At 45.1% G+C, this 15,865-nt stretch overlaps 1 protein-coding gene across 1 annotated transcript in view; it reads left to right on the top strand.

Moving 5' to 3' along the window:
- LOC137571338 (ovochymase-2-like) overlaps positions 1–15,865 on the top strand; it is a 142,522-nt gene that overhangs the window by 124,068 nt on the left and 2,589 nt on the right. Inside the window, exons 24-26 of the mRNA XM_068280337.1 lie at positions 1,006–1,100; positions 2,932–3,176; positions 6,858–7,018. Coding sequence (XP_068136438.1) covers positions 1,006–1,100; positions 2,932–3,176; positions 6,858–7,018 — 501 coding nt within the window. The remainder of the gene's footprint in view (positions 1–1,005; positions 1,101–2,931; positions 3,177–6,857; positions 7,019–15,865) is intronic.

Consider the following 15,865-nt stretch of genomic DNA (forward strand, 5'->3'; position numbering starts at 1 on the left):
GCAACAAGTGGGAACACAGCCTTAATCTATTTGAGGTTAAACAGTGATATAGGTCACTTACTTTTGTTCTGTGCAACCTTAAAGAAAACCTGAACTGAAAATTAAGTCAAAATAAGCATACACAAGTCATACTTACCTTCCATGTAGTCTACTCCTCAGTGTCTTTCTCCTGTCCCGCGTCCTGTTTGTTCACTGTGATCAAGGGAATTTTCCGTCCTCCATTTTGAAAATGGCCATTACCCATAATAGCTTTCTGGTCAGCACACAGTTAAACTGTAACATTGCCCACTTGAGCCACAGGGAAACATGGACATTACCTGGTACATCAGTTTTCCTCTCAGCTATAACTGACAGCAACTGATATTTTACTGACAGCAACTGATATATTTCAGATCTGACAAAATATTGTCAGAACTGGAAGGCATTATTGTCAAAAGAAAATGGTGAGCTTCTGAGAGGAACTGATGGCAAGGTAACTATGTAATGTTCATTTGAAGTTACCTCGTGTTTATTTTAAATATTTTTACTCAGTACAGGTTCTCTTTAAGCATAAAGGCTCATACACAAGCTTGACTAAAGTTGTCTGAAGCAACCGTTAATGACCACCACCTCAGCCGACAATCAAGCGTGTGCACGGCAGCCCCGACCCCCAAGCGTTATCTACACACCCAATCGTCTGCTAGCTTCTTTTGAGCAGTCACTCCCCCAATCGCGGCATGACAACATACGCATGCCATTCTTTTGTCTCTCTGCCCCCCGCATTCCTACTAGCTAGAGTATGCGTCATCAGCTACACAGCTGACACGTGCCTGTACTTGCCAGCCCAGTGATGTCGCCCGTTCCCCGATAGACGATATCAATCCCAGGTGTTTACGCACCTTAATAGTAGTCATCAGTTAATTCAGAGCTTTATGCTAGGGGACTAAATTATTATTGTACATGTTTGTGTTGTTACTAATTTCTATGCTCACGCTTTTATTTTTTTGCTTTTTGTCTTGATGGCAGAGCCAAACCAAATCATTTATGCCATTCCAGCATAGGTGTGGAGGATCACTTATAAACTCACAGTGGGTTCTGCTACCTGCTCATTGTATGGACATGTAAGTATTCTGCTCTTAGATGTGATTAATGTGCTAGGATATTGGCTGAGATTTACCAGTTAGCTTCAAATTCATAGTCAATCTCAGTACACATGAGGAGAACATTGACTTCTTTCCAATTTACGGAATTATGTGTCCCTCTGAGTTGCTATGACTCGGGGGAGGAATGGTATTTAATGCCGGCTGCAATTTCAGCAGCAGCAGGGTGAGCCATCATCGGCTCACTCTGTAATAATACGTACGCAAGTTCAGAGCTCAGCAAGAGACATAGTGTAGGGAGTGTGGCCAAAGGTGGGAGCGGCTACATGCAGTGAATATATTGTGCCAAGTCCGAATCACCAGTATAGACTTGAGGCTTTGAAGAATTCTCTAAAATGTGCCCTAGCTTTGTAGTTTCCCCTACACACTGCAACCACATTATGTAGACTGAAAGAGAATGTGGCCACAGCAGATCCAAGAGGCTCATGTTCATGTATAGTAGAACCATTTGATTCAGTGATACATTTGTAATACCCCAAATTCCCTATTCATTTTGTCACCATGGGTCTCTGCCTTGGCCTTGTATACTGACAGGTGTGCTATCAATTCATTCTTAGTCAGCGACAGACCACAATAACGTATACAGCAACCAAGGATATTGATATCTGCTTCAATCCCCCCTAATGTAATGGAAAAGCCACAGCGCTATTTTACATGCATGGAATGTGTAAGATGTCAAATATGATTCCAACATCATGTGCTCCTTCCAGAAATCTCCATCAGAATCACTCTCCTGCTGTCACTATAATTAATCACAGCTCTCCTGCAGTCACTTCTTAAGTGACAAGTGGGCCGCACCACATCAAGGCAAAACACTGCAAAAAAATGAGTTTTAATAGTATAGCAGTTGCTTCAATATAAATACAATCTCCATCAGAGCAGGGGACAGCGGTGGAATGAGAGCATGGAGACTGGGACAAGTGCTATAATTACAGCGCATGAGATTTGGGCATTACGGTTTATAGGGGCACTCAGTGAATAACTTCGGCGCCGTCAGAAGACGGAGCTGAAGTTACTTTTAAAACACTGTAATTCGACCTCCAGCAATAGTTGGAACACGAATTACATCATTCCCTACCATCCACGTGGACCTGGAGGGGGAATAGTAATTAACACTGCCGGGACTTGTGCAGCAGCAGGATAGGCCATATATCGGCTGTATCCTGTTCCCAAGTCTCCTGGCGGCGTTTCATATGTATGCGGACTGGGAAGGCTATATATATATATATATATATATATATATATATATATATATATATATATATATGATCCAGGGAATTCCGTCTTCTTAGGTGAGTATATAGCCTGAAGTGAATTTCCTCACTCCGTGTTTGCTTTGAAGGATGAAAATGTAGGTTTGAAATTTGAACATCATACTGCTATGGCTCCCATACAGAGAAATGATGACCTATTGAACTTTTCAGCACCATACTGTTATCATAAGTGTTTGCACAGCCACACGCAAGTGTTAAATAGTTTTTGAGAGAGCTGCCACTGCAGTCTGATCTCTGACTGCAGATATAAAGGACTAGTTTATTAACCCTTGCTATCAAAAAATTCTAAGCAAGAGTGGTATTGCATGTGCATGTTTATCTCATCTTACAACATGTTATTTCAGGATCTATTTAACTTTATGAGAATTAACAATGGCAGGACATGCATGGGGTAAAATAATTTGGGAGCCATTTTTTTTACTTTAGCCAGGAATTTCATTACTACTCCAGTAACCAATTTAAGTTAAATAATATGTATTCAGTATTTAATTTTAATCAACTGTGTTATTTGCATGCAGAGACCAGAAGCTTGAGTCATGGAGGGTTTGCTTTGAATCTGACTCAGCAGAAAGATGTATAGGAGCAGATGCTCTATTCACACATGAAGATTACATTTATCCCCAAGGCAATGACCACTCCAATGATATAGCTCTACTGCACCTGTCAGAGAAAGTGACTAATGTGCAGCCAATGTGCCTGCCGACTTCTGAAGAACTTCCACCATCAGGGGAGTTCTGCTACTGGGCAGGGTGGACTGCCACAGGTATTGCTGATTCCATTCACGTATTACATGTTCCTGTGTAGTGTATACTCTTGAGGTGAAAGGTTTGCTCAAGTTTTGTCAAGCAAGTGAACATTTAGGGGTTGATTACCTAAACCGTGCTAACTCACAACACGGCTGCAGTTTTGCGCATGTTATAATGTGAAAGCACCGTTGGAATATCATTGCATAACAAAAAAGGTCCTAAGTTAGGAATAGACCTCCTCCCAATGGTTGTCAGACAATCTCTTATTAATGCAGTGCATGAACTGTAGCCAATTCAGTGCTAGGATGAATGCTTAGGAATAATGGATACCCCGTACCTCTCAGAGGCCTCTGACTGCTCATGTCCAACCATAAAACTGACCACACATGGTAGACTGGCAGTGGGTGCATCACATTTACAACTGACACTCCTTAATTAGAATGCTATTTAGGTAATGCCAACCGATGCATCACAACGATTCCTGATCTCTAATTTCTACAGAAAATCGAATGTAAAATCTGTCAAACTAACAATGCTATTCGTGCATATAAAGCTATGCACACAACATTAATCCACCACCTAACCAACCACTTCTGCTCATACTACCTATTAATATACTGCCTGAAATCAAGTGTTAATTGATGGATGGTGTTGCACTGAAGACATTTCAGGCTCATTGATTTGAATCGGTAATCCGTCCATGCCAGCTTATTAGATTCTTTCATTCTCCCACACTGATCTGGAAACATTAACAAGGCACTCTGGGCTGGTATCTTTGGGCACTGTTCTGTTTTTCTTTAGAAGGAGAAGTTCTTCTTTCAAACACTTTCAAGCATAAAGCAGCCTATATGTTGACACAGCATCATGTCAGCAGTTGTACAGAAAATCTGATCTTTAGACACACTTGTATAGTCACATGCACTCTGCCCTCATAATGTGATTATTTCTAATAGTCAATGTGTCAGGGAACATACAGGAAATGAAACTTGTAGGATAACCTTCCTGCACTGAATAACCCAGCAACCTCTGGCATTGTGGCTGACTCAAATAATATTACTAAACAGCGTGATCTATTATGATACATTTATGTCCCTTTTGACCTTTCTCCTTTTTTAATAATAAACTGAAATTCCACTTTTGCTGAGAAAGAAGCAGTCATCTCAGATCAGTAGGACTCTTTGCTGTGATTAATACCTAAGATTAATTAAAACTGCGTTCTGTGATTTTGCAGGTGTTGAAAACCCGTAACAAGACCTCCTGAAAGGAGTATAGCAAGTGTTCTGTAAACATATACAGGTGAAACTCGAAAAATTAGAATATTGTGCAAAAATCAATTTATTTTTGTAATTCAACTTAAAAGGTGAAACTATATATACATACAGTGCAGCCCATAATTATTCATACCCCTGGCAAATTTTGACTTAAAGTTACTTTTATTCAACCAGAAAGTAATGTTTTGAGGGGAAATGACATAGGTGTCTCCCAAAAGATAATAAGACGCTGTACAAGAGGCATTATTGTGGAAAAAAAAACATTTCTTAGCTTTTATTTACATTTGAGCAAAAAGTGTCCAGTCCAAAATTATTCATACCCATTCACAAACTGTCACAGTCTATGGGAAAATATATGGCAAAGTTATATACCATTCCAAATAGTCCATGCTGATGTAAAGCATCCTAATTACCCTGATTAATTGGGAACAGCTGTTTTAATCAACTCAACAGGTGAAAAACAGCAGCTCTCTGTAGTTGGTTTGTGGACTGTCTTGGCTAAGACAAAGGAGCTTAGTTAGGACCTGCGGCTGTGCATTGTGGCTGCTCACAAGTCAGGAAAGGGCAACAAGGCTGTAAGAACCTATACATTGGTTACTATCGGCAACAGCACAACACACCTTTTACTCCGGCACCAGCAACTCATTAGAGCTGCAACTCACAGCATACAGGAGATAGAGTGGAGACAGCCACCTCCACCTTTAAGGGGTTTATTCAGCAATCAGAGTTATACAAGTATTCCATCAGGCATCTTTTGTTACATGTTCATTTCTTCAGAGTATAAACAGTCTTTCCTATGTCCTATGTACATCACATATATTTACAGCATACAGACATGAAGCTATTATTCTAAATAGGAAGCGTAGAGATCCCGTCTCTTACTTTTATAGGAACATCAAAGAGTTAAATTCTGACATCACCCGAGCCATACCCCCAAGCCTACAATTGGCAGGCATGGGCATGTGACCCACCTCATCATCTAGTGCGCCAGTGCTTTATGCCCTAGATGCACAGAATGCAATGTTTTCCAAATATCCGCTCTGTTTACCTTTTCGTAGTCTGAATGTCGAGGCATTTAGACCTAATAACCCATTAAGTGTCCTTCTAGAGGAACATGCTTCTTGTAAATGACTTCATAATTTCTCTCCGAGAAACTATGCTTAAAGAGACCCTGCATATCAAGTCTTTACTAGACTTTAGTACCTGAGGCCTAGAATGCAAGTATACTTACATTCTAACAAAGGCCATCTCTAAATGTTTTCAAGTTCCAGTGGCTACAGTGCAAAGTATTATTAAAAAATACAATATGTTCCGTACTGTGGAAAATCTCAGAGGATGTGGTCAGAAGCCAAGAGTGACACCTGTGCAGGCCAGGAGGATAGTGAGAGAGGTGAAAAATAATCCAAGGATCACCACTAAGGCCTTCCTGGTGAATCTGGGCTCTGCTGGTGGCAATGTTTTGAGGCAGACAATCCAACGGACACTGCACACTGCTGGGTTCCATGAATGCAGACCAAGGAGGATGCCACTTCTCCAGATAAGAGAACATTATTAACGTTTTAGAGTGGCCCAGCCAGAGTCCTGACTTGAATCCAATTGAGAATCTCTGGAGGGAATTAAAGATCAGGGTGATGGCAAGAAGACTCTCCAACCTGAAAGATTTGAAGCTCATTGATAAAAATGAATGGGCAAAAATACGTGTGGAGACATGCAAAAATCTGGTCTGCAATTATAGGAAGGGTTTGATTGCTAGAATAGGCTTTTCTATTGATTATTGAGAAGGGTATGAATGATTTTGGACTGGACACTTTTTGCTCAAATGTAGATAAAAGATGAGAATTTTTTTCCCCACAATAATGCCTCTTGTACATCGCCTTATTATCTTTTGGGAGACACCTATGTCAATTCCCTTCAAAAAACATACTTGCTGGTTGAATAAAAGTAACTTTAAGTCAAAATTTGCCAGGGGTATGAATAATTATGGGCAGCACTGTATATACGTATATACCATATATAATATATAATATATACATATACATATATGAAGTAGGTATGCTTTGCGGGTTTTTTTTTGAATAATATTGAACACATTTTCACAATATTCTAATGGTCTGAGATTTTGATTTTGGAGGTTTCATAAGCTGTAAGCCATAATCATCAAAATAATATCAAATGAAGGCTTGAAATATCTCACTTTACATGTAATGAGTCTATTTCATATATTAGTTTCACCTTTGAAGTTGAATTGATATAAATAATATAAATGGACTATTGTACGATATTTTGAGTTTCACCTGTAATACTTTACAAAAGGAATACTCTTTCATCCCTAGTAGAACAAGTCCAGATCTTCTGTCATCTTCTGTCATCTGTAGCATTGTGTTTGTTTTGTTGTGCATTACTGAGTAATCATTTCTCTGATTTTAGGTGGAATTAATTCTGCTGCATACAAGACAAAGTTTCAGACGGCAGTACCCATCATGTCCCATGAAATCTGCGCCCAGCCCAAGTTCTGGGAGAGCCATTTAACTACATCAATGTTATGCACTGGTTTTGACTCCCCTGAAAAGTTGAAGTCAAATTGCAGGGTAAGTCTGTTTTTCTTATCTACCGGTCCTGAAATATGGACAGTTTTGTAACTTAAAGAGGAACTATTAACCATACTATGTGAGGGGGAAAAACACATAAGTAGATAATTACTTGTTCTACTTACATAACATATGTATTGCACAGTCCACGTTTTTACTTTAGTGAACTTTATATAGTAAATAAAGAAAATTATTTTCATGGCAGGGGCCATCTTGGCTTTGAAAAAGATGAGAAATGCCGGCACTGCTGTAAACTGCTTGTTTATTCATAACACATGGTTTATTCCTCCCCACTTAAGCTCTGTAATGTTGTGGGGATAATGATAATGATATTATGATCTTTTCATTCGTAATATTTTAATGGTTCGCAAAATAAAAATGGGTAGCTGTTTCTGATCTAATACTTGCTTTTCACTACCTGAAAAAATTGCATTTTCAGAAGTAGCAGCACCTGAGCTTGTGACAGAACCAGAATGTGGACATAAGATCATTCTGGAACCCATACAGTTTTATTGATTCTCATCATACCAAAAAGAAAATCTGCTTGTGCAGTACAAAAAGCTCATTCTTCATAAGCCACTGGCAGCTTTCATTAAGGGGATTTTGCATTTCCAGTGGACATTGAACTCTTGTTTCACATCCCCCTATGTGGTAATACATACTGTATACAACCTCCCCTCCCCACAGCAGCATCCTTATCTGAGGGTAAGTCAGTCATCACTTTAACTCTTTCATAACTGAAGAGGATTTCCCCTATATTTCAGCCTATAGCAAACTCTTCTGGTGCTATATCTGCTTAACTCGTCAAGGCATCATGCTTATGAGTATGCTATTCATTTGATGTTTTTCATTAAAAGGATTACCTTTGTACTATATTAAGTGTGCAACAAAAATTAACACCCTAGCAAAATAAAAGATTATAGTCTGTGGAGAATGCTGTGTTTATATGTTTTCTTCCAAATGTGCAGCTAAAATGCCTGAACAGTTATATGATGAGGTACTCTCAGGCAGAGGCGAGAGAGGCTCCAGCCTCAGGGCAGAGTGTAGGAGGGGGAGCACAACTCACTCAGCTATCATTCCCCTATTGTGTTTGAAGCAGAGAGCAATGGCCCGTACTCACGGGCTGCAAAAGTGGCCTGTCGCCAGCACACGTGAGCGTGTGGGCGACAGCTCCTCGCCAGGTCCCTCCACGTTCACACGCTGAAGAGGGACCAGCGGCGCGACGGAAGCTGTCGCCGACGTTCCTCCTCCCCCCGCCGGAAGCTCCGCCTACCTCAATGGAGGTTGCTGTCGCTAGTCCGCGTACTCACGCGGACTAGCGACAGTTGCGGCGGAGTTGCGGCGGCGACTGCCGCCAGGCAATTGACCGCGCCAATCGCCTGGCGACATCAGCGACGGGCGACAGTTCGGGGTGCGCACCCGTGCGACGGTGCATACTCACGGGCGACCTGTCGCCGCAACACGCGCGCGCCGCGTGTTGCGGCGACAATTGTAGCCCGTGAGTATGGGCCATAATAAAGAAAGGGGATATATGGCAGTGACTGCAAGCCAGATAACTAGAGATTAAGGTGTTGGGGGGTTGGGGGCCCTGGGACGCCTCTTAAGGGTGCCCATACATGGTACAATTTTTCATTTTTTTTTTCAAATACATAATTTAGTTTGATTATTCCGTTATCGAATATAAAGCTTTTTCCAACATGTCTAATCGGATTTTTATAGAAAAAACGGGATAAGCCATTCGATCGTTTTGGACGAAAAATGGGAAAATCAAATGTATTTATTGTACCGTGTATGGGTACCATCAGTCTAATAGCAATCAGTGTGTGACGGCTGAGGTGGGAAGGTTGGAGGGGCGCACTTTGGTGTCTCAGCCTTGGGTGCTGGAGGACCTTGTCCCAGCTCTGCTCTCAGGTGTGAGGTGAGAAGGGATGCACTCCCAGACTTAGATTCTTTACTGGCTGTGGCTGCTTGTAAACTGAAACTGCTTCCAACATTCTTTTTGCACCAACAGAAAGAAGTAGCAGTATGGGGCCAAAGTGAAAGTCAGTGGGCCATTTACCTCTTTCACTGGCTATCAATCTCTCCAATTAATTGGACTGATATACAAATCACGACTTAAGGATAATATGGTGGCAATCAGAACTAAATGCCTGGGAACAAAATCTGATCTCCCTTTAAAGTGGACCTGACCTCTTGCACGGGACGGACACAAGGATAACAGAGAGAAATGCACCCTTTATGTTTTTAGAGGGAAGAGACTGTCTTTAATCCCATCATCTTCAAGTAAACACAAGTGAGCTTTAATCTCTCACCTGTGTCAACAAAAGAATTTGGCAGTCCTGGCAGACACCGCTAATATGAACAGGATGTTAACCTTTCTCTGCTTGCTTACATGAAACCAGGAAAAAGACATACTGCATTTTATTGCAGGAGTTCTATAGGATGTAACAAAGGAAAGTTTTTTTGTAAAGGTTATTATTCTGTTGCTTATCTTTTAGAGCAGAGAAGAATTTCTAAGTTTAGGTCCACTTTAAGTGAAGAACAAAAAGTCTACCAAAAAGCTATCGCATACAACTACTATTTAGCAGCCGCATCACCCACCTCAGCAAGTTGTCTCCATAATGCAGTGCTATTTACTTTATGCAACACAGGTATCTGTGTATTTTACTGCAATCAATGCACTGCAGTCTGTGTGGCAGGCAGCACTGAATATGACAGCTTTTCATATTTTACAAAATGCCTACTACTACAGTACATTTTTACTGTGCAATGCAGTACAGCATGTATTTTGGAAAGGTCCCCTTTCCAACAATGGGACTGAAAATAGTAATACAGTGCACATTGTGCTGCACTGGCGACGTGAATACTGTAAATAGCTCCTATAGGATAAGTGAGTTTCTACGTATGTTAAATTATCACTAAATTGCCATCTGATAAACTATGCCAGTATCAGGAATAGGTTACATTAAAGGGGAGTTTACAGTTAGGCATGAGAAATGGGTTAACATTACCAGGGGAGGTTAGGGTTAGTTGACAGTAAAAGGTTTACTTCAAGGAGAGGCTGGGGTTAGGCATCAGGAAGGGGTAATATTACTAAGGTTATAGTTAAGGTGATGGTTAAAGAGAGGCGTCAGGAAGTGGTTATAATTAGGGTGGTGGCTAGGGTTAGGCTTCAGGAAGCAGTTCACCTTCAGGGACCTTTCACACCAGTGTGGTATTTTTACTGCACACCCCATGGCCGAGCTGTCACGGTACAGCGTGATGCGACGGAAGCGTAGAGATGGCCCGAACTGTTCGCATGCGAACTTATTACTGCGAACATCGGTGGTTCGCGTTTGCAATTGAATGCAAACTTTATGCGAGTTCGACCCGCCCCCTATACTACATCATTGGGCTAAACTTTGACCCTCTACATCACAGTCAGCAGACACATGGTAGCCAATCAGACTACACTCCCTCCTGGAGCCCCCCTTCCCCCCTTTTATAAAAGGCAGCTGCGTCGCCCATGTTCTCACTCTGTGTGTTTAGATATTAGGGAGAAAAGGGAGAGACATTGGAGACGAGATAGGGAAAGCTTAGTTAGGCTTGTTAGCTTGCTCCTTGCTGATACTCATTGCTAAAAAGCACCCCAAAACAGCTCTTTTGAGAGCTAATGTTCTTGTGATGTGTTTTTTTTTGTGTGGCCCACTGACACTTGCATAAACAGCCCTGTCAGTCGCAGCTGCCCCTTGCTAATTGCTATACTGTGCCAGGCCCAGCACATTCAGTGCCTACCTTTTCACTGCACCTGTGTGTGACAGCAGATTTGTAATACCAGTCCGTGCATACCTGTTCATATTCACTGCACCTGCGTGACAGCACGCAGTGTTATATACCTGTCACTGCATACCTGTTCAGTGTACCTATGTGTGTGACAGCTGCACATTTGTCATACCAGTCCGTGCATACCTGTTCATGTTCACTGCACCTGCGTTACAGCACGCAGTGTTATATACCAGTCACTGCATACCTGTTCAGTGTACCTGTGTGCGTGACAGCTGCACATTTGTAATACCAGTCCGTGCATACCTGTTCATGTTCACTGCACCTGCGTTACAGCACGCAGTGTTATATACCAGTCACTGCATACCTGTTCAGTGTACCTGTGTGTGTGACAGCTGCACATTTGTAATACCAGTCCTTGCATACCTGTCCGTGTTCATTGTGCCTGCGTGACAGCACACAGTGTTATATACCAGTCACTGCATACCTGTTCAGTGTACCTGTGTGTGTGACAGCTGCACATTTGTAATACCAGTTCGTGCATACCTCTTCCTGTTCACTGCACCTGCGTGACAGCACGCAGTGTTATATACCAGTCACTGCATACCTGTTCACGGTACCTGTGTGTGTGACAGCAGCACATTGAATTGACACCAGTTCGTGCATACCTGTTCACTGCACCTGTGTGACAGCATGCAGTTTTATATACCAGTCACTGCATACCTGTTCACTGTACCTGTGTGACTGAACATTGTATTAGTCAAGTCAGTGCATACCTTTCACTTCATCCCCCCAATATGGACAAAACAGGCAGAGGCAGAGCCAGAGGCAGGCCACCCGGCAGGTCTGTTCGAGGTCGTGCTGTCATGATTTCGTGCAGCCCTTGACCAAAGTACAGTGTTCAGAAGGCACGTGCCATCAACCCCCAAGATTGTCAGGATGTAGTTGACTATTTAACACGGAACACCTCATCTTCCTCAGCTTCCGCACGGAACCGTGACATATCTTCCTCCTCCTGCTCTGATTCTGGCACCCCACTTAACACTCAGTCGGCCGCCACCACCAAAGTGCCATTATCCCAGGGCTCAGTGGCGTGGAAATTTTTGTGAGTGCCTGCCTCAGATGAGAGCAATACCATCTGTACTCTTTGCCACCGAAAATTGAGCAATGGAAAGACCAAGACCCGCATAGGGACAACTTCCTTACGAAGGCACATGATGTCAAAGCACAAACTGCAATGGGATGACCACCTGAGGAAAAGCAGCACACAAAAGCAAAGCCACACACCGCAGTGGAAGATACCAGGCCGCAACTATTTCTCAAAAAAGGCAATACCCAAACTGTACCGTGACGTTGAAAGGCAAGTGGTGTCATCTCTGGCACACAGCGTTGGGTCAAGGGTCCATCTGACCACGTGGTCTGCAAAGCACGGTTAGGCCTTCCTGAAGACTAAGCCAGTCCCCACACTCAGCATCTCTGCCTGCACGCCGTGTGACTGCCTGCCCTAAGACTAAGTCGGTCCCCACACAGCATCTCTGCCTGCAGGCCGCTTGACTGCCTTCTCCACCACCACCAACAGGGTCCAGGACTCCAGGTGGATTCTCGAATTTTTAACAAAACCAATAATAATTTTTTCTGGTGCGTGTACGTGCCTGCCTAATTTTTCTGGCTGCATTGCGGCTGCAACAACAAAACAAAAGGCATGTACATCTGTCAATTCCTCTTCGTGATCGTTACCTTGCCGCAGTGAAGGAGCTTGCGTATCACAATGAAGCAATGACCGCCGGCTATATGAGTGTGTTGGGGGGCACACCCAAGATAATAAGGTTGTTGCTTCATTGTGGACAGAAAAAAATCGATCAGCTAGACAGTCACTGTTGTTCTGTCATTGAGCTACCTCAGCCCGGCGACCATATGGGCTTGAAAACGGCCATCGCCTGCACTCTCGCCATGGTGTGCACCAGTCCAGCACGGCCGTCACTACACAAACAGCAGTTTGCGGTGCGTTACACAGTGAGTTTGGTCTGTCAGTGTGAAGCAGTACACTAATGACACTACCTGATTGATGTATACACATGCAAGATGTTTTAAAGCACTTTATGCCTCCAATTTAGCATTACAATGTGATTTTTGGCCTTAAAACGCTGCTGTGCGTCAAATCCTCATTTTTCCCGAGGACTTTTGGCATGTATCCCACTCCGCCATGCCCCCTTCCAGGTGTTAGACCCCTTGAAACATCTTTTCCATTACTTTTGTGGCCAGAATTAATGTTTGAATTTTTTAAAGTTCGCCTGCCCATTGCGGTTCGCAAATTACGCGCGAACCCGAACTTTTGTGGAAGTTCGCGTTCGAGGTTCGCGAACCTAAAATCGAAGGTTCGAGCCATCTCTATGGAAGTGACGTTTTCACCGAATCCCCGATGGTAGGACAAAACTATGTTAAGGCAGGTACTCTGTGACCGTAAGTCATGTTACTCTATGGTGACGCAGCAATTTAAAAAAATGTTGGCATCCTGCCATTGCAGCACGCATGCGTGGAAGCGTATTTTAACAATACGCTTCCGTGCATTTCCGCATACCTGAAGCAGGACGTGACGGCAAGCGCACGTCACTTCCTGCTTGGCTGGTGACAGAAACAGACAGTTTCTGTCGATTCGATGCAGTACGGCAGTTGAAACACACCGCACCGCTGCCGCCAGTTTGCAGTGTGAAACCGGCATAAGGATGGTGGCTACAGTTAGACTTTAGGAAGTGAATGAAGTTACGTGGGGGAGCTTGGGTTGAACGGCTGACAGAGATTTTACCAAAATAGTGTTGCATACCCTGAGTAAGGGACAATCAATAGCTGCTTTACCGATACCCTGTGCTTGTGTCCCAATATGCTGCTAAAAATATATACCCCAGAGACAACCATTACATACAGGGGCGTAGGGCCTGTGGTCGCAATGGTCGCCGTGGCGACCGGGCCCGGCACCTGAAGAGGCGGGGGAGGGGCCCGGGGGGCCCATGTAGTGCCGACCGTGCGCGCTATTTCAAGGGGGGAGCCGGAGCCGCGGGGAGGGCAGCCCGACCTCTCCCTCCCTTCCTCTCCCCGGGGCCCCCCCCTTCAGATGCAGAGTGCGCAGCGCACGGAAGCGCTGTAGGCAGAACTCACCTCCGTCCCTGCGTTCCAAGCGCCGCTGATCTCCTCCCGCTGTATAGATGCTGTTACACACTGCTTCCGGCTAAACAGGAAGCAGTGTGTAACAACATCTATACAGCGGGAGGAGAGATCAGCGGCACAGGGACGGAGGTGAGTTCTGCCTACAGCGCTTCCGTGCGCCGCGCACTCTGCATCTGAAGGGGGGGGGGGGGGCCCGGGGAGAGGAAGGGAGGAAGAGGTCGGGCTGCCCTCCCCGCAGCTGCGGCTCCCCCCTTCATTATGGGGGGGGGCACCTACCTACCTACCTACCCACCCACCCTATGCTGTGGGGCAGCTACCTACCTAACCTATCCTGGGGGGGCAGCTACCTAATCTAACCTATCCTGGGGGGGGGCAGCTACCTAATCTAACCTATCCTGGGGGGGCAGCTACCTATTCTATCCTGAGGGGGCAGCTACCTACCTAACCTATCCTGGGGGGGCAGCTACCTACCTAACCTATCCTGGGGGGGCAGCTACCTAACCTATCCTGGGGGGGTAGCTACCTACCTAACCTATCCTGCGGGGGCAGCTACCTACCTAACCTATCCTGGGGGGCAGCTACCTACCTAATCTATCCTGGGGGGGGAAGCTACCCACCTAACCTATCCTGGGGGGCAGCTACCCACCTAACCTATCCTGGGGGGGGGGGCAGCTACCCACCTAACCTATCCTGGGGGGGGCAGCTACCCACCTAACCTATCCTGGGGGGGCAGCTACCTACCTAACCTATCCTGGGGGGCAGCTACCTAATCTAACCTATCCTGGGGGGCAGCTACCTAATCTAACCTATCCTGGGGGGCAGCTACCTAACCTATCCTGGGGGGCAGCTACCTAACCTATCCTGGGGGGCAGCTACCTACTCTAACCTATCCTGGGGGGCAGCTACCTACTCTAACCTATCCTGGGGGGCAGCTACCTACTCTAACCTATCCTGGGGGCAGCTACCTAATCTAACCTATCCTGGGGGACAGCTACCTACTCTAACCTATCCTGGGGGCAGCTACCTAATCTAACCTATCCTGGGGGCAGCTACCTAATCTAACCTATCCTGGGGGACAGCTACCTAATCTATCCTGGGGGGCAGCTACCTAACCTAACCTATACTGGGGGGCACCTAACTCATCTAACCTATACTGGGGGGCAGCTACCTAATCTAACCTATACTGGGGGGGGGGCAGCTACCTAACCTATCCTGGGGGGCAGCTACCTAATCTAACCTATCCTGGGGGCAACTACCTAATCTAACCTATCCTGGGGGGCAGCTACCTAACCTATCCTGGGGGGCAGCTACCTAACCTATCCTGGGGGGCAGCTACCTACTCTAACCTATCCTGGGGGGCAGCTACCTACTCTAACCTATCCTGGGGGCAGCTACCTAATCTAACCTATCCTGGGGGACAGCTACCTAATCTATCCTGGGGGGCAGCTACCTAACCTAACCTATACTGGGGGGCACCTACCTCATCTAACCTATACTGGGGGGCAGCTACCTAATCTAACCTATACTGGGGGGGGCAGCTACCTAACCTATCCTGGGGGGCAGCTACCTAATCTAACCTATCCTGGGGGGCAGCTACCTAATCTAACCTATCCTGGGGGGCAGCTACCTAACCTATCCTGGGGGGCAGCTACCTAACCTATCCTGGGGGGCAGCTACCTACTCTAACCTATCCTGGGGGGCAGCTACCTACCCTAACCTATCCTGGGGGGCAGCTACCTACTCTAACCTATCCTGGGGGGCAGCTACCTACTCTAACCTATCCTGGGGGCAGCTACCTACTCTAACCTATCCTGGGGGCAGCTACCTAATCTAACCTATCCTGGGGGAAAGCTACCTAATCTATCCTGGGGGGCAGCTACCTAACCTAACCTATACTGGGGGGCACCTACCTCATCTAACCTA

This window comes from Hyperolius riggenbachi, chromosome 1 (assembly GCF_040937935.1).
Source record: "Hyperolius riggenbachi isolate aHypRig1 chromosome 1, aHypRig1.pri, whole genome shotgun sequence".
Classification (NCBI taxonomy): Eukaryota; Metazoa; Chordata; class Amphibia; order Anura; family Hyperoliidae; genus Hyperolius; species Hyperolius riggenbachi.